We start from the raw sequence: 25,907 nt of genomic DNA on the forward strand, positions 1-25,907 counted from the left end.
GACACAATATTCCAGATGAGGTCTGACCAAAGAGGAGTAGAGGGAAATAATGACTTCACGTGATCTAGACTGTATGCTTCTGTTAATACATCCTAGAATTGCATTTGCCTTTTTTGCTGCTGCATCACACTGTTGACTCATATTCAGTCTGTGATCTATTAGTATACCCAAGTCTTTTTCACATGTGCTGTCACTTAGCCCTATTCCTCCCATTCTATATATGCTTTTTTCATTTTTATTGCCCAGATGTAGTACTTTGCATTTGTCCCTGTTAAAAACCATCCTGTTAGTTGCTGCCCACTTCTCCAGTTTATTTAAATCTTTTTGAATCCTCTCTCTCTCTTCTCTAGTATTAGCTATCCCTCCTAGCTTTGTGTCATCAGCAAATTTAATCAGTTTACCCTCAATTCCTTCATCTAAATCGTTGATAAAGATGTTGAACAATACAGGGCCCAGGACAGAGCCCTGTGGTACCCCACTTGAGACATTCTTCCAACTGGATGTGCAGCCATTTACGACCACTCTTTGGGTCCGATCACTAAGCCAGTTATGAATCCACCTAACAGTTGCCTTGTCCATTCCATACTTAGTCATTTTTTCAATAAGGATTGTATGAGAGACTTTGTCAAATGCTTTGCTGAAGTCAAGATATACTATATCTACAGCATTTCCTTGATCCACCCAATCAGTGATACCGTCATAGAAGGAAATTAAGTTAGTCTGACATGACTTATTAGTTAGAAACCCATGCTGACTCTGTTTAATCACTTCATTCTTATCCAGGTATTGACATACATGTTGTTTAATAATTTGTTCAAAGATCTTTCCTGGTATAGAAGTCAGACTCACCAGCCTATAGTTGCCTGGGTCCACCTTCTTCCCCTTTTTGAAGATAGGAACAACATTTGCTCTTCTCCAGTCTTCTGGCACTTCTCCTGTTCTCCAAGAATTTTCAAAGATTATGGAGAGGGGTTCAAAAATTTCTTCTGCTATCTCCTTCAGTACTCTGGGGTGTAATTCATCTGGACCTGGAGACTTGAATTCAGTCAGTTCAGTCTTGAACTGACTGGATCTTCCAGAAAGATCTCTTTATCTCACGTTTATCTGTTTTGTCATTTTCCTCACAGCTGCTCTCGTTTCCATGACAAACCCCTCAGCTCACTTCTAGTTGACTCACCAATCCCCTCTGCTGGCCAGAATTTATAAGGCAGCTCCCTTTTCTGACCTGCAGCAGGAATTGTGATTTAATCTGTTACCTGGCATGGGGGCCCCCCTTCTGCCTCCAAGCATGACTTCACCTCTTAGAGGGAGGCAGTGTCACTGTGACAACCGGACTCTGGGGTGTCACATTCCCCCCCAGTTAAGTTCAGTACTCCTGGACTCTACAAAGTCTTAAAAATGTAAAAATGATCAAAAACCAGACAAGAAAAAGAAACAATAGCACAGCTACTGAGGCGACCAGACCTTACACTGCTATCCAGGAATTGTCTTTGTGCTTGTACCTGGAGTTTGGTTGGTGGGAACCGCCTTAACCCACTTTGTGTGTCGTCCCTGGGCGTGGCTACAGGGCACTCTGTAGATGGGCCTGTTTTTCGGCCACGCCGGCAACTTATTTTCAAGGCCTTTTTGGAGTAACTATTTACAATTAAAAGTTCTGACCACACATAGTCCTGTGGCCCAATTGTCCTTTAACTGGTTATTGCGAATACTTAAAAAGGTTCATACAGTAAGTCTCTGTAGGCTCTCATGCTTAACGGTTACAACTATACATTCTTATTACTTTATTTACATTACATAATCTCTGTAACGGGCAGGGATCTGACCTCTTGTACTACGAGTGGATCTACGCAGTATAGGTATTTCAGATGACCTGACCTGTTCTCTGATGTCTACTGTTAGTGCACTAGTCACTACGCTATAAGTAGACTTGTGTAAGATTGGTATTCTAGACTGCCCTCTCTTTACTCCTAGACTCACCGTGAGATTGTCAGATTCGCTGTTAGCAGGGGACAGATTTCCGCATTCCTCTGCAGATGTGGTATCTGTTACTGGAGCCATTTCATTTAGAGTCTCTACTTCATCTGGTGCAGTAGGCTGATGAAAGGTTAGGACTGGCACTACTATTGCCTGATTTACTTGTGCCCACGTCCGAGGAAATTCTCCAAGGATAGTTTGCATCTTCTCTTAAACCTCTACTATGGGCCGTGGAGTATCTTGGACTTCTTCCTTGTCTTTCAATTGATCAGGGCACACCTTTAGATGATCTGTCGAGACTGCTTCTAAGGTTTCTCCTCCATCCTTGCTGATGAGGCATACCTTGGTGTTATTAAAGTCTGAAGGTATTACGGTGTATGGCTCTGCCTCCCACTGGTCATCTAGTTTGCGAACACGTCTCTTTCTTTTGAGTACTTGTTCTCCTGGTGTCAAGGAAACTGCAGGGGCGTGTTGATTGTAATTTCTTTCCTGCCTCTGTCTTGCTTGGGACAAACTTTTCTCCACACATTCTTGCACTTTGCGGTATTGTTGCTGCCGCTCTGTATCCCAGTCTGCATCTGGTGATGTTGTCTCAGGTGTTAAGACTCCCATGTCCAAATCAATGGGTAATTTGCCAGGTCTCGCTCTCATCAAGTAGGCCAGAGTGAAATTTGTGGAGTTTACCGGTTTATGATTATATAGATCTACCAGATCTGGCAACTTTTCTTGCCACTGGTTTCGTTCTTCCAGAGGTAAGGTCTTCAATAAGTCAATGACCACCTGGTTCATCTTCTCACACATGCCATTTGTCTGTACGGCGTCGTTATGATTTTCTTGCAACCGTACATGTTACAGAACTCCTGGAACACTTTTGCCTCAAAGGCTGGACCTTGGTCTGTGAGCAGTTGTTCAGGGTATCCGTGCGGTCGACAAAAGTGTAGTTGAAATGCCTTGGCTGCTGTCTTCGCTGTTTGGTCTTTAACAGGTACGATTACCAAGAACCTTGAGTAATGGTCCACGATGGTCAAAGCATAAGTGTAGCCATTCCTACTCGGAGTTAACTTCACGTAATCCAAGGCTAGCAGCTCAAGCGGCTGTTTTGTGATGATTGGCTGTAATGGAGCTCGCTGGCTGTTTCGGTCTTTTCTACGCAGGTTGCATGGGCCACATTCTCGGCACCACTTCTCATTGGAACTCTTCATGCCAACCCAGTAGAACCTTTCACGAAGTAGGACCTCCAACTTCTTCCAACCGAAGTGTCCTGCTTCATTGTGGTACGCCTCTAAGACCATTGGCGGATCCTTCTTCGGGACTACCACCTGCCAGACCAGTTCGTGTGTGCGCGAGTTGATGTTCCTCCGACACAGTTTACCCTCGTAGATAAACAGCTTGCCACTCTCCTTCCATAGTTGCTGTGTTTCCTGTGGGTCATCTGGACCAGGGTGTGCATCAGCTTGTGCCAGCCACTCCTTTACGAGGCGAACAGCTGGGTCACTGTCTTGTGTCTGCCCACTCATGATGGGGTAATGGATTCAACGTTACCTCTCGTACGACAAAGCGCTTATTCCTCACTCCTTGGGAGCGCTGGGCTGCAATTGGACGGTGGAAGGCTGGTAACTCGATTTCTTCGCGTTCTTTTGGATCTTCTCCCCGTCTTGTGAATTGAGCATCCTGGACAATGCATCTGCATTAGCTTTCTTATGTCCTGCTCGGTACTTGATGGTGAACTCATAGTTGGACAGCTGGGCCATCCATCGCTGCTCAAGTGCCCCGAGCTTTGCCGTTTCAAGGTGGGTTAGCGGATTATTGTCTGTGTAGATAGTGAACTTTGCGGAAGCCAAGTAGTGTTTGAAGCGCTCTGTTACCAGACTATGGCGAGGAACTCCTGTTTAAAGGAACTGTAGTTGTCGGGGTTCCTCTCAGTGGGACGAAGCTTCCTGCTGGCATAGGCAATCACTCTCTCTTTGCCTTTCTGCACTTGTGAAAGCACTGCTCCCAATCCCACGTTGCTGGCGTCAGTGTAAAGTAAAAATGGTTGGTCATAGTCAAGGTAGGCCAGGACCTCATCTCCTGTGAGGGCCAGTTTCAACTTGGTGAAGGACGCTTCTATCCTTTTATTCCACTCGAACGGAAGATTTTTGTTCTTGGCCTTCTTGGATTGGCCCACTAGATGATCTTGCAGCGGTGCTGCTATCTTGGTGAAGTCCTTGATAAATCTTCGATAGTAGCCTACTAACCCAAGAAATTGGCTCACTTCATGAATAGTGCTGGGTCTTTGCCAGTCCCGGATAACGGTGACTTTGTCAGGATCGGGTGCCACACCTTCCGCGCTCACCACATGGCCTAGGTACTGCACCTTGGGTTTCAAAAGGTGACATTTGGACGGTTTTATTTTCAGGCCAAAGTTTGACAGGGCTTCGAATACCTCGGCCAGGTGCTTCAAATGGTCTTCGTAGGTTTTGGAGAAGACGATGATGTCGTCCAGGTACAGCAGAATGGTTTCAAAGTTTTTATGTCCAAGGCAGCATTCCATTAACCGATGAAATGTTCCTGGCGCATTGCTGAGCCCGAACGGCATGTAGTTAAACTCGCAGAGGCCCATTGGTGTTGTAAACGCTGTCTTCTCTTTGTCTGCCTCTGCCACAGGAACCTGCCAATACCCACTGGTGAGATCTAAGTTAGAGAAATAAATAGCAGTTATCAGTGCAGCTAGTGATTCCTCAATTCTAGGCAATGGGTAAGCGTCCTTATGTGTAATGCTGTTAATCCGCCTGTAGTCTACACACATTCTCATAGTACCATCTTTCTTTTTAACCAGGACTAATGGAGCTGCCCAGGGGCTACAACTATCTGATTACCCCAGCCTCCTTCATCTCCCGTAACATACTCTTGGCACGTTGATAGTGTGCTTGGGGGTACAGGCCGGTGTCTCTCTTTAATGGGTGAATGATCTCCGGTGGGGATATGATGTTGGACCCCTTTTGCCTGCCCAAAGTCTAGAGGATGTTTGTTGAAGACCCGTTCAAATTCTCGAGCCACCCAGTAAGCCCCATGCTTTTGGTGCGAAGGGGTAGAGTCAGTTCCTACGTGTAGTTGCTGACAGCAATCCTCCTGCTGCCCTTCAGAACCATTCTCTTCCACCTTGTCAGAAGGAATCAAGGGTTCTAGTGTCTATTGCATTGTTGCTGACAGTGAACAGTTTAGCAAGGGTGGCATACCGGGGTAAGTGCACCTCTCTCTCCCCACAATTTAAGATGCGTATTGGTACTCTCCCCTTGCGGACATCAACTACCCCTCTGGCTGTCAGGATAGTGGGCCTACTATCCGAGTACATGGGTTCTACCATGGCTTGGTAATCTTGACCCCTTAGGCCTATTGCTGCCCGACTCCAAATTAACATTTCACTTCTGGGAGGTACTGCAATGGGGAAAGGATCACTTACTCTGACACTGCCGACTTCTCCACCAGACAGCTCTACTTGTTGTCTCTGCATCAGGGCTCTGATCTCCTTTTGCAGAACCCGCTGCTGACTGGTACTGGCAGTCTCGGCTATCTGTTGTAACAAAGCAATAATTTCTCCAAGACAATTTTCAATTACATTAGTGCCTAAAGTGATCATAGGATGGCATTAAGGTTTGTCAATATATACTATAATCAAACCTTGCAATTCTACTCGGCCAATCTTGATGGTCATCTCTTTATATCCCATCTGAGGCAAGGGCTGACCATTGCTTGCAAAAATGGCAAGGTCTTTATCTGGGCTATGAGTAATGTCTGAATCTGCCCAGTACTGCTTAAAAAGAACATATGGCATCGTTGTCACCTGGGAGCCGGTTTCCAGTAAAGCGTTCATCGGAAAACCGTCAATCACGACAGGCAGGACTGGTCGTCCTCCTACGTACTTGTCTCGCCAATTTGGTGGGCCTGGTCATCTTACTCCTGGGGGTTGGCCCCTTGCCCCAAGGGTTGCTTGTTTGAATGACAGTATCTTGCTAGGTGTCCCACCTTGTTGCAGCGGCGACAGATGGGCTGTCCGTCCACGTCGTAACGATCACTGTCTCTCCCTCTGGTCGGTGGGATCCTCTTCTGCTGTCGCCACGGGACGTCATCTGGACTGGAGGCCAGCTGGATCTTCTTCTTTGGAGTCACTTGCAGGGACTGCACAGTTTTTGTGAGTGCAGCCACACTTTTGGTTAGTTCCTTGATTTGGAGACATAAGTCTGCAGCAGAATCATCATCTTGGACTGGCTTGTCAATCTCAATAGAGGCCTTTGGATAGGATGCTGTCTCCTGCTGGTATGTAATTGCAGGATGCTTAGTGGGCTCTGTGCTGCTAGGGTTTGGTTCACGCAGCACTCGGTTGGCTCTATCCTTACAGTGTGCAAAGTCCAATTCAGGATTTTGTAGGGCCATTATGCGCAGCTGTGTCCTTTGGTTATTAGACTGGAGTCCCTCTATGAACTCCTCTTTATGCCTATTAACCCCTTCATGACCCAGCCTATTTTGACCTTAATGACCTGGCCATTTTTTGCAATTCTGACCAGTGTCCCTTTATGAGGTAATAACTCAGGAACGCTTCAACGTATCCTAGCGATTCCGAGATTGTTTTTTCATGACATATTGGGCTTCATGATAGTGGTAAATTTAGGTCGATAATTTTTGTGTTTATTTGTGAAAAAAATGGAAATTTGGCGAAAATTTTGCAATTTTCAAATTTTGAATTTTTATTCTGTTAAACCAGAGAGTTATGTGACACAAAATAGTTAATAAATAACATTTCCCACATGTCTACTTTACATCAGCACAATTTTGGAAACAACATTTTTTTCCGTTAGGAAGTTATAAGGGTTAAAAGTTGACCAGCAATTTCTCATTTTTACAACAAAATTTACAAAACCATTTTTTTTAGGGACCACCTCACATTTGAAGTCACTTTGAGGGGTCTAAATGGCAGAAAATACCCAAAAGTGTCACCATTCTAAAAACTGCACCCCTCAAGCTACTCAAAACTACATTCAAGAAGATTATTAACCCTTCAGGTGCTTCACAGGAACTAAAGCAACATGGAATGAAAAAATGGACATTTTAATTTTTCCAACCAAAATTTTATTTTAGCATCAGTTTTTTCATTTTCACATGGGTAACAGGATAAAATGTATCCTAAAATTTGTTGGGCAATTTCTCCTGAGTACACTGATACCTCATATGTGGTCATAAACCGGCTCAGGGCTCAGAAGGCAAGGAGCGCCATTTTACTTTTTGAATGTAAAATATGCTTGAATGTTTAGCGGTTGCCATGTCTTGTTTTAAGAGTACCTGTGTGCCTAAACATTGGAGCTCCCCCACAAGTGAGCCCATTTTGGAAACTAGACCCTCCAAGGAACTTATCTAGATGCATAGTATGCACTTTGAACCCCCAGGTGCTTCACAAATTGATCTGTAAAAAAAAAAAAGTACTTTTTTTTTCACAAAAATTTTATTTGGCCTCAGTTTTTTCATTTTCACATGGGCAACAGGATAAAATGGATCCTAAAATTTGTTGGGCAATTTCTCCTGAGTACATCAATATCTCATATGTGGTCATAAACCACTGTTTGGGCGCACCGCAAGGCCCGGAAGGGAAGGAGCGCCTTGTGACTTTTTGATTGGAAAATTAGCTCCAATCGTTAGCGGACACCATGTCGCATTTGGAGAGCCCCTGTGTGCCTAAACATTGGAGCTCCCCCACAAGTGACCCCATTTTGGAAACTAGACCCCCCGAAGGAACTTATCTAGATGTGTGGTGAGCACTTTGAACCCCCAAGTGCTTCACAGAAGTTTATAACGCAGAGCAGTGAAAATAAAAAAATAATTTTTTTTCCTCAAAAATGATTTTTTAGCCCGCTATTTTTTATTTTCCCAAGGGTAACAGGATAAATTGGACCCCAAAAGTTGTTGTCCAGTTTGTCCTGAGTACACTGGTACCCCATATGTGGGGGAAAACCACTGTTTGAGCGCACGGCATGGCTCAGAAGGGAAGGAGCGTCATTTGACTTTTTGAATGGAAAATTAGCTCCAATCGTTAGCGGACACCATGTTGTGTTTGCAGAGCCCCTGTGTGCGTAAACTTTGGAGCTCCCCCACAAATGACCCCATTTTGGAAACTAGACCCCCTAAGGAACTTATCTAGATGCATAGTGAGCACTTTGAACCCCCAGGTGCTACGCAGAAGTTTATAACGCAGATCCGTTAAAATAAAAATATTTTTTTTTCCCCAAAAAATAAATTTTTAGCCTGCTATTTTTTATTTTCACAAAGGTAACAGGATAAATTGGACCCCAAAAGTTGTTGTCCAGTGTGTCCTGAGTACGCTGGTACCCCATAAGTGGGGGGGACCACTGTTTGGGCACACGTTGGGGCTCGGAAGGGAAGTAGTGACGCTTTGAAATGAAGACTTGATGGAATGGTCTGTGGGCGTCATGCTACATTTGCAGAGCCCCTGATGTACCTAAACAGTGGAAACCCCCCACAAGTGACCCCATTTTGGAAACTATATCACCTAAGGAACTAATCTAGATGTGAGGTCAGCACTTTGAACCCCCAAGTGCTTCACAGAAGTTTATAACGCAGAGCTGTGAAAATAAAAAAATATTTTTTTTTTCCTCAAAAAGTGATTTTTAGCCCACTATTTTTTATTTTCACAAGGGTAACAGGATAAATTGGACCCCAAAAGTTGTTGTCCAGTTTGTCCTGAGTACGTTGGTACCCCATATATGGGGGGGACCACTGTTTGGGCACACGTTGGGGCTCGGAAGGGAAGTAGTGACGCTTTGAAATGCCGACTTGATGGAATGGTCTGTGGGCGTCATGTTACGTTTGCAGAGCCCCTGATGTACCTAAACAGTGGAAACCCCCCACAAGTGACCCCATTTTGGAAACTAGACCCCCCAAGGAACTTATCTAGATGTGTGGTGAGCACGTTGAACCCCCAAGTGCTTCACAGAAGTTTATAACGCAGAACCGTGAAAATAAAAAATATTTTTTTTCCACAAAAATAATTATTTTAGCCCCCATTTTTTTATTTTCCCACGGGTAACAGGAGAAATTAGACCCCCAAAGTTGTTGTGCAATTTTTCCTGAGTACCCTGATACCCCATAAGTGGGGGTACACCACTGTTTGGGCACACGTCGGGGCTCGAAATGGAGGGAGCACCGTTTGACTTTTTGAACGCAAAATTGGCTGGAATAAATGGTGGCTCCATGTCGCGTTTGGAGAGCCCCTGATGTGCCTAAACAATGGAAACCCCTCAATTCTATCTCCAACCCTAACCCCAACACACCCCTAACCCTAATCATAACCCTAACCACAACCCTAATCCCAACAACACCCCTAACGAAATCCCAACTCTAACCCTAACCACAAGCCTAACCGTAATCCCAACCCCAACCCAACCCTAACCCTAAGTTCAACCCTAACCCTAAGTTCAACCCTAACCCTAAGTTCAACCCTAACCCTAAGTTCAACCCTAACCCTAAGTTCAACCCTAACCCTTAGTCCAACCCTAACCCTTAGTCCAACCCTAACCCTTAGTCCAACCCTAACCCTTAGTCCAACCCTAACCCTAGCCCTGGACCTAACCCTAATGGAAAAAAAAAATATATATTTTATTATTTGTCCCTACCTATGGGGGTGATAAGGGGGGCGGTGATTTACTTTTTATTTATTTTGATCACTATGAAAGTTTATCATAGTGATCAAAATAAATGAATGAATCTGCAGCGTTGCAGATTCGATTCGGCGCACTGCGCATGCGCCCGCCATCTTGCAAGATGGCGGCACCCATGACGCTGGATGGCAGGACACCGGGACGGATAGCGGGAGGTCGGAGGCACAAAGGAGGGTGAGAGTGGGTGATCGGAGGGGCGATCGGAGGGCTGGGGGGGCGGAGGGAAGGCGGAGGGGCAGATCATGACGGCGGCTGCCGATCGGTGCCGTCAGACGGTGGCGGCAGCCGATCGGTGCCGTCAGTCGGTGTGGGGGGGGGTCGGGTCTCGGTGTCCAGCCATGTCCGATGCTATTTCAGCATCGGCCATGGCTGGATTGTAATATTTCACCAATTTTCATTGGTGAAATATTACAATCGCTCTGATTGGCAGTTTCACTTTTAACAGCCAATCAGAGCGATCGTAGGCACGTGGGGGCTAAGCCACACCCCCAGGTGTTAACTCTGAAGGGTCCTTTGTGTGCGGGTCGGGTGACCTTTCAGTGACCCCGGTCACCCGACCCGCAGGGGGGCTATTTATACCATGACGCCTACGTAGGCGTCATAGGTCGTTTGGGCACTGCTTTTCATGACGCCTACGTAGGCGTCATGGGTCGTGAAGGGGTTAAAGTAATACAGGAGGTGGGTCTTTCCTCCTGACAGACACCTTTGCATCACATGATGATGTTGGTGGTGGGCGGGCATCATCCTTGCTCTCACTGTCTGGCCTTGCCCACCGCAGCTCATTCCTCTCAGTGAGCTCCTGCTGGCTGTAATTTGACAAGCCCACACAGCCTGTGACGCAGCTATTTAGCCAGCACTCAGTAAAGGCCCCGTCTCACTAAGCAATCTCGGTAGCGAGATCGCTGCTGAGTCACAACTTTTGTGACGTAACAGCGATCTCACCAGCGAGATTGCTGTGTGTGACAGCGATCAGCGAGCGGCCCCCCTGCCGGGATCGCTGCAAGAAATCTCTGGACATTTCTTTGGTCGCTGCTCTCCCGCTGGCCAGCACACATCGCTGTGTGTGACAGCGGGAGACCAGCGATCAGATGTAAAAAATAATAAAAAAAATAAAAAATATAGTTATTCTCACCATCCGATGTCCCGCGCAGTCTTCCGGCCTCTCTCCACGCTCCGGTCCCAGTGATCCTTTGCACGAATGACCGCAAGACTTTGTTATCCCGCGAGACCGTGACATCTCGCGGTCATTCATGCAAAGGATCACTGGGACCGGAGCGTGGAGAGAGGCCGGAAGACTGCGCGGGACATCGGATGGTGAGAATAACTATATTTTTTATTTTGATTCTATTTTTTACAGGATGGCCAGCGATGCCGGGCGCTCGGCATCGCTGTGCTGATCGCTGGTGAAGCTGTCTGTGTGACAGCTCACCAGTGATCACATAGCGACTTACTAGCGATCCTGACACCTTGATATCGGTGTCGGGATCGCTGGTAAGTCGCTTAGTGAGACGGGGCCTTAACAGTGACGCAGTAAACAATGGCACAGTTAAGGTACTGTCACACTTAGCGATGTACCAGCGATCCCGACCAGCGATATGACGCAGTCAGGATCGCTGGTACATCGCTAAGTGGTCGCTAGTGAGCTGCCACACAGGCGGATCTCACCAGCGACATCGCTGGGGTCGGGGGTCGCTAGTTACCTGTCGCACTAGGCGATCCTGCGTCCTCCTGCCCGGCTCCACGCGTCGCTCGTCTCTCCACAGGAAGCGCCGCAGGAAGCTGACGACGAGAAACAGTCCAGGACGTTCTCGCGCGATCAGCGATAAGCAGTGGGGGAGCCGGTCGTAGGTAAGTATCAGACACAGCGATGTCGCTAGCAATATCGCTATAACGTCACAAGTTATAGCGATATTGCTAGCGATATCGCTTAGTGTGACAGGCCCTTTAGGCGATGATTTAACAGCCTTACAAACACTATTACTCAATACAGATAATCCTTTTAGCAATAGTGTAAAATCTCTTTTACACAAAATAGTAAATTTCTGGCACACTATACATTAAGGTTTCTGGCACTCAGTATGTTAGTCTCTGGCACACAGTACTCAGCTTTGCTAGGCTCTAGGCACCCAGCTTTGCCGAGCTCCAAGTACCCAGCTTTGCTGAGCTCGATGATCCTGTTCGTGACGCCAAAATGGAGCGCCCCCAAGGCCGGGGGTTGCTCGGTAGCGGGTCGGTCAGGTTCTTTTAAGGGGGAAAGTGTCACGTGGTGATGGTGACCTGGTTCGTGGCCCTGGGTGTTCAATAAAGAAGATGGAAGTTCAAATGAGGGGGAAGATGGTGGGATAAATAATTGGGAAAAGGGGAATTGTGACGCCACCCATGGTATTCGGCTAGGGTAGCCGTCGCTGCTATACAGATCCTCTAGAACGGTGGTGCGGCAGCAGCCAAGATGGTGAAGCTCTCCACGGGCAGAGCTGTGTCCCAGGGCAGTTAGGATGGTACTTGAGAGTCGGTGACAGGACAGTGTAAGAGCAGGATTGCCGTGAGAGGACAGAGGGTCAGAGAAGAGAGAAACATCGTGACCAAGCTCCTAGTAGAAGGAAGGGGTCCTAGGGGCACGGATAGTACGAAAGCCAACCGTGGGGCCCGTATCCTGGAAAGGAAGGACCAGGCCAGAGTGGGGGAGCCGGCCCCTGAAGCTAGTGGAGGCTGAGGTAACTTTAAGTGCCTCAGCCAAATCAACAAACATTCCTCAAAAAGGCAGCAGTAGGGATAAAGAACCCCGGGGCCTGACCCACGTCACCCGATGTGATCCGTGGCTGCCGGCTTGGGACCCTGCTTGTGAAGGCGCAGGGCAGAAAGGAAGGGAGAGATCAGCGCAGAGACACGGCCTAGAGAGGAGAACACAAAGAGGAGTCTTGAACAGGTGTTCCTGATCTACCTGTGAGTTTGCCGGACCCCTCCCTCGGCGGACACAGTACCAAGCGGGTCATCTTGTGCACAAGTCTTGTGAGAAAAAAAACCTTGAATCTGCACCCAACTGTGTCCTTGGTGTAATTTACAACTTGCCTGCCATACACTGCATTCACCATCACCGTCACCGTCTCACAAGTATCATCTTAACTGCCCTGGGACACAGCTCTGCCCGTGGAGAGCTTCGCCATCTTGGCTGCTGCCGCACCACCGTTCCAGAGAATCTGTATAGCAGCGTCGGCTACCCTAGCCGAATACCATGGGTGGCGTCACGATTCCCCTTTTCCCAATTATTTATCCAACCATCTTCCCCCTCATTTGAACTTCTATCTTCTTTATTGGACACTCAGGGCCACGGACTGGGTCACCATCACCACCCTAACACTTTCCCCCTTAAAAGAGCCTGACCGGCCCGGTACCGAGTAACCCCCGGCCTTGGGGCGCTCCATATGCCTTTGTGCACCTGTAGATTTTTTTGATCTTTTATGTTTTGTTTTGTTTTTAATATATATTTGCTTTTTCTTAACATGTCTGCTTGCAGACAAGAACATTCAGAGCTCACAGGGGGTTGCCTGTCTACAGCTGACATCACAGGGAACAACCACTGAGCTCTGAACTTGCCTGCCTACAACCAACATCACGGAAGTTCAGAGCTCAGTGGGTGTTCCCAGTGAGGTCGGTTGTAGATAGGCAAGATCAGAGCTCAGTGGGTGTTCTCTGTGAGGTCGGTTGTAGACAGGCAAGTTCAGCGCTCAGTGGGTGTTCCCTGTGAGGTCCGTTGTAGCTAGGCAAGTTCAGAGCTCAGTGGGTGTTCCCTGTAAGGTTGGTTGTAGATAGGCAAGTTCAGAGCTCATTGGGTTTTCCCTGTGAGGTCGATTGTAGATAGGCAAGTTCAGAGCTCAGTGGGTGTTCCCTGTGAGGTCAGTTGTAAAAAGGCACGTACAGAGTTCAGTGGGTGTTCCCTGTGAGGTCGGTTGTAGCTAGGCAAGTTCAGAGCTCAGTGGGTGTTCCCTGTGAGGTCGGTTGTAGATAGGCAAGTTCAGAGCTCAGTGGGTGTTCCCTGTAAGGTTGGTTGTAGATAAGCAAGTTCAGAGCTCAGTGGTGTTCCCTGTGAGGTCGGTTGTAGATAAGCTTGTTCAGAGCTCAGTGGGTGTTCCCTGTGAGGTCGGTTGTAAAAAGGCACGTACAGAGCTCAGTGGGTGTTCCCAGTGAGGTCGGTTGTAGATAGGCAAGTTCAGAGCTCAGTGGGTGTTCCCTGTAAGGTTGGTTGTAGATAAGCAAGTTCAGAGCTCAGTGGGTGTTCCCAGTAAGGTTGGTTGTAGATAAGCAAGTTCAGAGCTCAGTGGGTGTTCCCTGGGGTCGGTTGTAGATAGGCAAGTTCAGAGCTCAGTGGTGTTCCCTGTGAGGTCGGTTGTAGATAAGCATGTTCAGAGCTCACTGGGTGTTCCCTGTGAGGTCGGTTGTAAAAAGGCACGTACAGAGCTCAGTGGGTGTTCCCTGTGAGGTCGGTTGTAGATAGGCAAGTTAAGAGCTCAGTGGTTGTTCCCTGTGAGGTTGGTTGTAGATAGGCAAGTTCAGAGCTCAGTGGGTGTTCCCTGTGAGGTCGGTTGTAAATAGGCAAGTTCTGAGCTCAGTGTGTTTTCCCTGTGAGGTCGGTTGTAAACAGGCAAGTACAGAGCTCAGTGGGTGTTCCCTGTAAGATTGGTTGTAGATAGGCAAGTTCAATGCTCAGTGGGTGTTCCCTGTGAGGTTGGTTGTAGACAGGCAAGTAGAGAGCTCAGTGGGTGTTCCTTTTAAGTTTGTTTCTAAACAAGCAAGTACAGAGCTCAGTGGGTGTTCCCTGGGGTCGGTTGTAGATAGGCAAGTTCAGAGCTCAGTGGTGTTCCCTGTGAGGTCGGTTGTAGATAAGCATGTTCAGAGCTCACTGGGTGTTCCCTGTGAGGTCGGTTGTAAAAAGGCACGTACAGAGCTCAGTGGGTGTTCCCTGTGAGGTCGGTTGTAGATAGGCAAGTTAAGAGCTCAGTGGTTGTTCCCAGTGAGGTTGGTTGTAGATAGGCAAGTTCAGAGCTCAGTGGGTGTTCCCTGTGAGGTCGGTTGTAAATAGGCAAGTTCTGAGCTCAGTGTGTTTTCCCTGTGAGGTCGGTTGTAAACAGGCAAGTACAGAGCTCAGTGGGTGTTCCCTGTAAGATTGGTTGTAGATAGGCAAGTTCAATGCTCAGTGGGTGTTCCCTGTGAGGTTGGTTGTAGACAGGCAAGTAGAGAGCTCAGTGGGTGTTCCTTTTAAGTTTGTTTCTAAACAAGCAAGTACAGAGCTCAGTGGGTGTTCCCTGTGAGGTTGGTTGTAGACAGGCAAGTAGAGAGCTCAGTGGGTGTTCCTTTTAAGTTTGTTTCTAAACAAGCAAGTTCAGAGCTCAGTGACTGTTCCCTGTGATGTCAGTTTTGTTTCACCCTTTTGTATGTGCACTGACGTGACATGCATGAGCATCTTCACTTTCTGTGAGGGAAGAGGAAGAGAAGACCGGCAGTGCTGATAAACTGGGGTTCTGTGGCGTAGACCCAAAAACGTGAAAAGGCAAGGAAATATTGTACAAAAGGGCACTAGTAAGCCAAAAATAAATCTCAATATGAGACTGCCTGCATACAAAAATCAGTGATTAATTTTTTTAAAATATTGTAGTGAGCGACAGGGCATTCAAAACATTTAAAAGGCAAAAAAATTTGTCGAAGGTTTTTTTTTGCACAATATCGGCTCTTCCATATAGTAATAGAGATGGTGATCAAAATATACTTCCTAAGGACAATAAATAAGACTGAACATGAATATAAATGGTAATAGCCAAATATTACAAATGTTATGAAAAAGATGGCAATAACAAAAAATAAAGATCACTAACTATGACTGTAATATACCTGTAGGTCTCAAATAAATAATAATGTGCTCAATCAAAAAATAAATAGTATAGATGGCAAATGGTAAAATCGTGAACATGTTACCCACATGGTATAAACCAACATCGCCAGAAAGTTGTAAATCCAGCATCTTAACCACCGATGGTAATAATGAAAGGCTATAAAGTACCAACAGGCCACTGAAAAACCTAAAAGAAAAGGTTAATGGATATAGAGGTGACGATAAGCTAGAAATGATGAGTGTGTGAGCTGTGTGGTATAAATCTAAGGGAGAGTGAGAAAATGCTTTGTCTGACAGTAGATTTCTTATACTACATGCCAGAAAACGGATTTTCATGACTTGCACTTGATTATTATGTGTTTTGGATAATTTCTGCAAACTATTCCAACAAAGGGGTGCGGTTTTGCTAGAAAGGTGGTCTAACGGGAAGGGGACATGCAAAACCTAAGACAGAAACAAAATGAAGCTATACCCTGCTGTAACTAAAGGCAATAGCACATATATATAACATGGGGTGCTTAGTTAGACCGTAACAAACTCAGTTTTGACTGGGCTCGTGTTGGTGAGGGACCCGCCAGCGCATGCTTCAACTGGATGTGCGTCCTCAGACGGGTCTGTGCGCTGCAATACACGCTGCTGGCCAGTAAGAGGCGTGCACGTGACTGGGGGCACATGGCAGGTGAATGAGAAGTTAAATAGAATATTTTTTTTTTCCTATACATTAAAGAACGGTGGCAGGATGGGGGATATATATACCAGGATGGAGTGGAGGATGTATGATCCAGGATGGGCCCCAAGACAGGGAATATACTAAGATGGGACTCAAGATAAGGGCTATGTGTACCAGGATGGGGCCCAGGATAAGGGACCTATATACCAAGATGGGGCCCAGGATAAGGGACACATAAGGATGGGGGATATATATACCAGGATGGGTCACAGGATAAGGGACATATATACCAGGATGGGGCCCAGGATAAGGGACCTATATACCAGATGGGGCCCAGGATAAGGGACATCTAAGGATGGGTGATATATATATATATCAGGATGGGTCCCAGGAAAAGCGATATATATATACCATGGTGGGGTCCCAGGATAAGCTATATATAAACCAGGGTGGGATCCCAGGATAAGGGTGATATATACCAGGATGGGTTCCAGGATAAGGGATATATATACCAGGATGGGGCCCAGATTAAGGGACATGTATACCAGGATGGGGACCAGATTAAGGGACATGTATACCAGGATGGGGACCAGGATAAGGGATATACACTGCTAAAAAAAATAAAGGGAACACTTAAACAACAGAATATAACTACAAGTTAATCAAAATTCTGTGAAATCAAACTGTCCACTTAGGAAGCAACACTGATTGACAATCAATTTCACATGCTGTTGTGCAAATGGAATAGACATCAGATGGAAATTATTGGTAATTATCAAGACACCCTCAATAAAGGAGTGGTTCTGCAGGGACCACAGACCACATCTCAGTACCAATACTTTCTGGCTGATGTTTTGGTCACTTTTGAATGTTGGTTGTGCTTTCACACTCGTGGTAGCATGAGACGGACTCTACAACCCACACAAGTGGCTCAGGTAGTGCAGCTCATCCAGGATGGCACATCAGTGCGAGCTGTGGCAAGGTTTGCTGTGTCTGTCAGCGTAGTGTCCAGAGGCTGGAGGCGCTACCAGGATACAGGCCAGTAGACTACTGGGGGGCCGTAGGATGGCAACAACCCAGCAGCATGACCGCTACCTCTGCCTTTGTGCAAGGAGGAACAGGAGGAGCACTGCCAGAGCCCTGAAAAATGACCTCCAGCAGGCCACAAATGTGCATGTGTCTGCACAAGCGGTTAGAAACCGACTCCATGAGGATGGTCTGAGGGCCCGACGTCCACATATGGGGGTGTGCTCACAGCCCAACACCGTGCAGGATGCTTGGCTTTTGCCACAGAACACCAGGATTGGCAAATTCGCCACTGGCGCCCTGTGCTCTTCACAAATGAAAGCAGGTTCACACTGAGCACATGTGACAGACGTGACAGAGTCTGGAGACACCGTGGAGAATGATCTGCTGACTGCAACATCCTTCAGCCTGATCAGTTTGGCAGTGGGTTAGTAATGGTGTGCGGTGGCATTTTTTTGGAGGACCGCACAGCCCTCCATGTGTTCGCCAGAGGTAGCCATTAGGTACCGAGATGAGATCCTCAGACCCCTTGTGAGACCATATGCTGGTGCGGTTGACCTTGGGTTCCTCCTAATGCAGGACAATGCCAGACCTCAGGTGGCTGGAGTGTGTCAGCAGTTCCTGCAAGATGAAGGCATTGTAGCTATGGATTGGCCCACCCGTTCCACAGACCTGAATCCGATTGAGCACATCTGGGGCATCATGTCTCGCTCCATCCACCAATGTCACGTTGCACCACAGACTGTCCAGGATTTGGCAGATGCTTCAGTCCAGGTCTTGGAGGCGATCCCTCAGGAGACCATTCGCGGCCTCAACAGGAGCATGCCCAGGCGTTGTACAGTAGGGAGGTCATACAGGCACGTGGAGGCCACACACAATACTGAGCATCTTTTCCTTGCCATGAGGCATTTCCACTGAAGTTGGATCAGCCTGTACTTTGATTTTGAGTATCATTCAAAATCCAGACCTCCATGGGATATTCATTTTGATTTACATTGATAATTATGTTTTCTTGTTCTGAACTCATTCCACTATGCAATGAATAAAAATTTGCAACTGGAATATTTCATTCAGAGATATCTAGGATGTGAAATTTTAGTGTTCCCTTTATTTTTTTGAGCAGTGTATATACAAGGATGGGGCCCAGGATAAGGGACATGTTTACCAGGATGGGGCCCAGGATAAGCAATATATATACCAGGATGGGGCCCAGTATAAGCAATGTGTATACCAGGGTGGAGTCCCAGGATAAGCGATATAGATATCTAGGATGTGGAATTTTAGTGTTCCCTTTATTTTTTTGAGCAGTGTATATACAAGGATGGGGCCCAGGATAAGGGACATGTTTACCAGGATGCGGCCCAGGATCAGCAATATATATACCAAGATGGGGCCCAGTATAAGCAATGTGTATACCAGGGTGGAGTCCCAGGATAAGCGAGATATATATATATATATATATATATATATATATATATATATATATATATATATATATATATATATATATATTCCAGGGTGGTGCCCAGGATAAGCAATATATATACCATGATGGGGAACAGGATAAGCAATATATACCAGGGTGGAGTCCCAGGATAAGCAATATATATACCAGGGTGGGGCCCAGGATAAGCAATGTATATACCAGGGTGTGGTCCCAGGATAAGCTATATATATGGTAGGGTGGGGTCCCAGGATAAGGAATATATATACCAGGATGGGGGTCCCAGGATAAGGGATATATATACTAGGATGGGGTCCCAGAATAAGAGATATATATATATATATATATATAATATTATATATCAGGATGGGGCCCAGGATAAGGGATATATATATATCAGGATGGGGCCCAGGATAAGGGATATATATATACCAGGATGGGGCCCAGGATAAGGGATATATATATACCAGGATGGGGCCCAGGATAAGGGATATATATATATACCAGGATGGGGCCCAGGATAAGGGACATATATATACCAGGATGGGGCCCAGGATAAGCGATGTATATACCAGGGTGGGGTCCCAGGATAAGTGATATATACACCAGGGTGGGGTCCCAGGATAAGGGATATATATATACCAGGATGGGGCCCAGGATAAGGGACATATATATACCAGGATGGGGCCCAGGATAAGGGACATACTGCTGGAGAATTCCCAGTGTATACATGGAGCGTATAGTAATAGTGTGACGTGAACCTAGCTGAAGATTGTGCAAGAAAACAAGCAATCAGCCTGAAGAGAGATTCAGGCATTGAACATTCTGTGAGGACTCAGTGATTTTCTTATCTTATGGCTGCAGCTGGTGAAAGTAAAATAATTCCTTGGTATAGAGGCCTAAATAGCGCTTACTCCTTCCCGCCAAGGTTGTTTGATGGTCGCATTGGATGTGGATATAAATGCAGCCGGCATAATGGCAAACGTCCGTGTGACATCCAGATAAGATTACCTAGATTGTGCATTACTTTTGTATGTATAAGGATAAAACAATCTATCATTTCAACAGAAACGTCACATCTAATCATGATCTCTTCTGTATATTAGTAAGCAGAGGCCACCAGAGGTGTCCGAGCACCAGAGCCCCAAGCTATCGCACAAGTTAGTTATAAGACTGAAGCAAATGGACAGCATTTATAGACGTATCGCCGTCTGGCCAAGGATTTTTATGAACGTTGTAGCCCATTTGGAGAAGCGAGTGTAGTCCCCGAAATTTGCTGTAAATATAAGAGCGTTCTTCATATATTTTATAGGGTGTTGTCTCCTTTATAACCGGCTACTGCAGGGTGGATTTGAGCGGTGAACCATGGTGGTCCTGAGGACCATTAGTAGATGAGTGGGTCATACCTGTCTCCTTTCTATCTCTCACTTCTCGTGCCGGGCTTTCAATGTGTGAATATTATATTGCTTATTGATTGCTGTTCCGTTAATCACAGGATTTTGTCTCTTACATCCCATTAGCCGTATCGAATTTTCAACACCTGGCTAGGGGACCCCTCCAAAACACTCCTACTGACTGAGGTTCTAAATGTCATTAAGCGTGAAGACCTCTTAAGCAACGCTGTCCAAGCAGGAAAAGTTCTTCTGGATGGACTTCTGGATTTCCAGGTGAGAAGTCTTTTAAAAGATTTTTCTTATTTTAAGTGGAATGTTTAAGTAGAATCTGATCGCTTGATATTACTCCTTATTCCGATAGTCCATTATGTTACAACCATTTTTTGAAGGTATAAAATATCTACCATGAACTTCTATCCAACATTTGCAAAAACTCCCTTTTAAATCTCCTAATCTAAAGTTACCTGTATTTCCAGTTCACCCACAGTTGCCCTGTGACTATCGCTATCTAAAGAGAATCTGTCACCACGTTTTTGCCACTTAAACTGAGAACAGCATTATGTAGAGACCCAAGGCCCTGCTTTACTGGGGTGCTTGCTGTAGTTTTGATAAAATCCTTTTATCAGCAGGAGATTGGCTACAGGACTGGTAAACTTTTTGCCATGTAGCCTTTCATATTGATGAGCTTTGTATAACTCCAATGTGTCATTACGCCTCACACTGGTAACCAGGGCTGTGGAGTCGGTAAGCCACAGTTGCGACTCCGACTCTGACTCCTGGATTTTATCAGGCTCCGACTCCGACTCTGGCTCCGACTCCGGCTCCTTCATAAATGGCCAATTCATAACAACAAATTTACTGTTGTAAAATATTAAACATCGTGCTTATTCAGTTTCTCACCATCATATAAGTAATCAGACCACTTAGAGCAAAAACTACATTTATTAGAATACAATTAGAATATAGCAAATAACTTTTATAAACTTTTCTAAACTGTAAGTAAATATGCAATAAACACTTTTATGCAGTTAATAAGAAGAAATCTATAAATTTGTCCTCAGAAAAAGTATTGCCTCTGTCAGATCCTCCTTCATGGATGCCCTCAAATCTGATCTAATTATTTTGAGAGCAGAGAACAACCTCTCTACACTAACTTGTGTTGGTGGCAAAGCAGTAACCACTCGGGCAACATCTCTGACAATGTCAGGATACAGAGGAATCGCTTGTTGCACTGTTATTTTTGATGAACGGTCAAATTTCTCAATTTCTTTTAGTGCACATGAAAAATTCTGCTGAAATGTACTGGCTGTGTTCCTTGATGGGGATGACTCTTCTTCTATGCGGGAACGCTTTGCACAGTCCTTGTGATCCAAATATTTTTCGAAATTAAATTCTTCATCAGTTGATGATGAGGGTGAAGATGTGGCAGGACGACCAAATACTTCTTGTTCCTCCTGACTATTCTGCAACCCTTTCATCCTTACTGCTATTTCAAACAGAGCTTCTTTTCCTTTACTTAGCTGTTGATCATCTAGAAGAATCCGATGCATTGGGTCTACATAAACAGCTGCCAAAAGAATGTTATTTTGTAATAGTAGCTCCTCTCTCCGTTTCATTGATGTAGCAATGCCACTTGCAATTAACCCTCCTCTTTGGGACAGGCGAAACATCAGGTTCTTCCACTCCTTTAAGAAAATACCTGGAGTTAAGTCCTCTGCTTGTTATTTTTTAGTCACTGTAAATGGGTGCTCTAGCAATTTTTCCAGCTCTGTCACCTGATTCCACTGACTTTCATTTAGCGTCAGTTGAGGGTTAGCCATGTCTACAAGAAAGGTTTTCAGTTCAACCAAGCGCTGAATCATTAAGTAAGTACTGCCCCATCATGTGGCTTGATCAATAATTGCCCCTTTTCCAGCATGTCTCTTCAAAATTGAGTCAACTTTAGGGGTTCTGGCAACAGTAGCCAATTTTCTCACCTTGCCAATCAGTGCAGCAGCATGTCCTTCTTGCAGACTGTCTCTTATAGCCAGCTGTAGCATATGCACAACACAGCGCATGTGATGAATGAAAGAACATATTGACACAGTTTCAACAAGATCTAAACTATCATGTTGCTGTTCATCTGAAGCAACTTCAGTTTGCTCCTCAGTTACAATACTGTGTTCCTCTATTTCAAACATTTCTGTGTCTGTGGACCCAGAATGTTCTTCTAGCTGCTGGTCACCATCATTACTCTCATTCATTAGCTTAATAGTACTTATCATATTTGAAGCATTGTCAGTTACGACAGAAAGAACTTGCTCTTTTTTAAGTTCATAGTCTTGCAGAACCTTTTCCACCAAGACCTGGAGAAACTCACTGGTGTGATGAGCTTTGGTGTCTTTTACTGCCAATGTCTTGGTAACTATTTCATTTTTGTCACAAACAAATCGGACATTGATGGCAAAATAGTTCACTCTGTGACGTGTGCAGGCATCCATTTTAAGAAACAGAAAGCGTCCCTTGAGAGTTTTTTTAAGTTCTTCCTTTTGTTTAAAAGCTTCTTCGATTACTAATTTTCTAATACTCTCTCTCTCCAGAGAAACACCAAGCTTGCGGGCCATTTCCCCATTCAGACACACAAAAGCTGGTCGTGAAAATAATGAAATAGGCACAATATCCTTTACAACAAGCTCTATGATCTGTTTTTTAAATGTATCTACTGTCATTGTCACAGTAACTTTGTCACTGACAAAATATATTGCAACTGATGGCTGCAAAGTTCTCTGCTCCTTTGTTTGGCTGGAAGAGCTGGGCACTGGTTCATTGGTTTGGATGCAGTCTTTCTCATCCACTGCTTTCAGTACTTCTGGATGAAAGCGCTGTAAATGTCTCTTTAGATTAGAAGCTCTGGTAGGAGCATTTTTATCTTTGCCTGAATATGCACTCATCTTGGCTTCACAGCATTTGTTTTCGTCTGGATCATTTGTCATACACTGACAGACATAATGTTTTCTATCTTGAGTGATGGTGAAATGTTCAAATACAGCTGACTTAATGTGATGCTGCTTTGACATTCTCAGGTTTTTAATTCTGCATTCACAATCCAAATGACAATTGTTTTTCCTAAAAACAATTGTACAAAATTATTGCCAGGTCGTACAACTGATATAGTGGTCAGTAATACTGTTATTATTCCTCATGTACTCACAGTTAACTGATGCAAAGTTTGTTGAAAGGATAATACTTCTTACAGTCTTCCTCTTCTGAGTAGCAGGCAGCTGTGAGATGCTTGGAAGACGCACACCTAGTATGATCTAGTCTAGAGGAGGAGCTTTACTACTAAGAATTTGCAACACATTTTCACTTTCAGTTTCATACATTGTAAGTAGGGGGGTTGGGGCAGCATGAGGTTAACCAAGTATAAGATTGGATAAGGGCAGTGGAGAACAGTGACACACAAGAAGTAAGAAATGTCTCTATCTCCAGCAGAACTGCTTATCACTGTTGTTCATAGTTTGATAGAACATATATATTTGAGTAACATTTATAAAATTCATATGAAAGTTCAATTATGAAATATTAATACATTTTTTTTAAAGCTGGAGTCGGTACATTTCTACCGACTCCGACTCCAACCAAAACTAACTCTGACTCCGACTCCACGACTCCGACTCCACAGCCCTGCTGGTAACACCCCCTTTCATTTAAAATAATCTGTGGAGGCGGAGTCTCATGCAGATCTATGTCCGGCCCATAGATCTTAACAGCTCATTTACATATAATAAAAAAAACACCGATTTCTCTGGAATAAGACCTTGGATCATAGATATCAAGGTGTCCTTTTATTCAGCTTCCTATGACCTACATGGCCGTATAGACGCTTAGGAGGGTTGATCCTACGGACAGATTCCCTTTAATTTGAAAGCTAAATTATGGTTTGCCAAGGAAAATGTTGGAGGCACCTCACCTTATCTTTATTCAGCTTGCTGAAACAATGGGGCACTATACTAACATATGACCAACCGCAACTGCTGCAGTCTCGCGTCATGTGGCAAACAGAGGCTGGACCGCCACACACGATATATTTGTTTTTCTGCTATATGCCTGCAATGTATATGATAAGTACAATGATGAAGAATGATCCCACTAGCGCTATTAATGGTTATTAGACATGTTATCCAATGTTCTTCCTCTGTTTAGACTTGAATTAATCCACAATCTGCAGTTTGTGCCGTAGAACAGTGTTGGTTTGTTATTAAGACCCAGTTTTCTTGTCCCTGAGATTTATTGCTGCAGTCCGTGATTGTGCCTTGTGCAGCCTCTTCCGCTGCGCCTGTTTACTCCATTCAGAACCCTTCATAGACCACTGAGCTGTAACAAAAACACGCTGCAGTCAGATAATGGCTCATTGATTTGTGTATTCTGGCCCTGCAATATACGACTTATAATCCGATGGTTGGCTTCCCTTTATGTGCCAAATACACAAGCACATCTACTGCCGTCCTGTCTGCCATGAAGGATGGATTTCAAGGTGGCATAGTACCGAAGAATAGGAGATAGACATACTGGCATGGTCAGAGATTGACCTCTTCAACCTGAGAATAGAAATTATACACATATATAATATGCAGTACTGTGCAAAAGCTTCAGGCAGGTTTGTAGCTTAATAATATATAAAAAAGGGTTAAGGATAGTGTATTGGTATCAAAAGTGAATTAATAAAAGGAGAAATCTACATCACATCAATATTTGGTGTGATCTTTCTTTGTCTTCAAAACAACATCAAAGCACCCATTCTACTAGGTACAGCTGGAATTTAGAAGATCTGGATTTAGGGCCCCATCACACTAAGCGAGATCGCTAGCGATATCGCTAAAGCGTCACCGATTTTGTGACACAGCAGCGATATTGCTAGCGATATCGCTATGTGTGATACTTACCTCCGACCAGCTCCCCTGCTGGTTATCGCTGATCGCGCGAGAATGCCCTGGGCCGTTTCTCGTCAGCCGCTTCCTGCTGGCGCCGACGAACAACGCGTGGACGCGGGCGGGAGGACGTCTTCATCACCGCGTCTGACTGGTAAATAACAACCGCCAACCGCTGCTATGGCGCTGGTGAGATCTGCCTGTTTGGCAGCTCACTAGCGTCCATTTGGCGATGCACCAGCGATCCTGACTGGGTCGTATCGATGTCGGGATCGCTAGTGCATCGCTAAATGTGATGGTACCTTTAGTCCTCCAAGATGATTGGAACAACCTCCCTGGCGTGGATGTAGGCTGTTACAAAACCTTCTGTCTCCTTATGTATTCCCAGACTGACTCTATAATACAAATAAACTTTTTGTTCTAGCCAAATATTCCATGTTTTCCTCAGTCCTGAGTGTCTGTTGAATTTTTTTGCAATCTGATTACTATGTTTTCGTGCATTATTGAGTCACTTGGCCTTGGTTCCACATGGAAGGCAAGGCGACTTTTTGGCCGCCATTCTTCCACTTCTGTCCAGACTTCTTCAAGTAGGAGATAGGTGTAGCTGAGTCCCACTGTTTGCTGTCAGTTCTGAGTTGATGGCACTGCTGGACATCTTCCGATTTCGAAGGGAAGCAAGCATGATGTATCTTTCACCTGCTGCACTAAGTTTCCGTGGCACCCCGCTATATATATGGTCCTCAACATTGGCACTTCCAGAAGCACCAAGAAATGCGCAATCAGAAACAAAACCGATACAGTGAAATCGTAAAAGTGGAACTGACTTTTGAAACATTTTGATGTCCTATCCTCTGTTCAGCAGTTTTGCTCAGTAAGGGAATTGAGACCCTCACTGATTAAAC

The 25,907-nt window shown here is 45.3% G+C and overlaps 1 protein-coding gene across 5 annotated transcripts in view; it reads left to right on the forward strand.

Annotated features, from left to right (window-relative positions):
• Positions 1–25,907, forward strand: part of ABAT (4-aminobutyrate aminotransferase) — a 144,627-nt gene that overhangs the window by 114,028 nt on the left and 4,692 nt on the right. For all 5 annotated transcript variants that reach the window (XM_073542809.1, XM_073542805.1, XM_073542807.1 and 2 more), the window contains one exon: positions 20,225–20,371. In XM_073542809.1, the coding sequence (XP_073398910.1) occupies positions 20,225–20,371 (147 nt within the window). The remainder of the gene's footprint in view (positions 1–20,224; positions 20,372–25,907) is intronic.

This window comes from Dendrobates tinctorius, unplaced genomic scaffold (assembly GCF_039654945.1).
Source record: "Dendrobates tinctorius isolate UK_male_01 unplaced genomic scaffold, ASM3965494v1 ptg000129l, whole genome shotgun sequence".
NCBI classification, from domain to species: domain Eukaryota; kingdom Metazoa; phylum Chordata; class Amphibia; order Anura; family Dendrobatidae; genus Dendrobates; species Dendrobates tinctorius.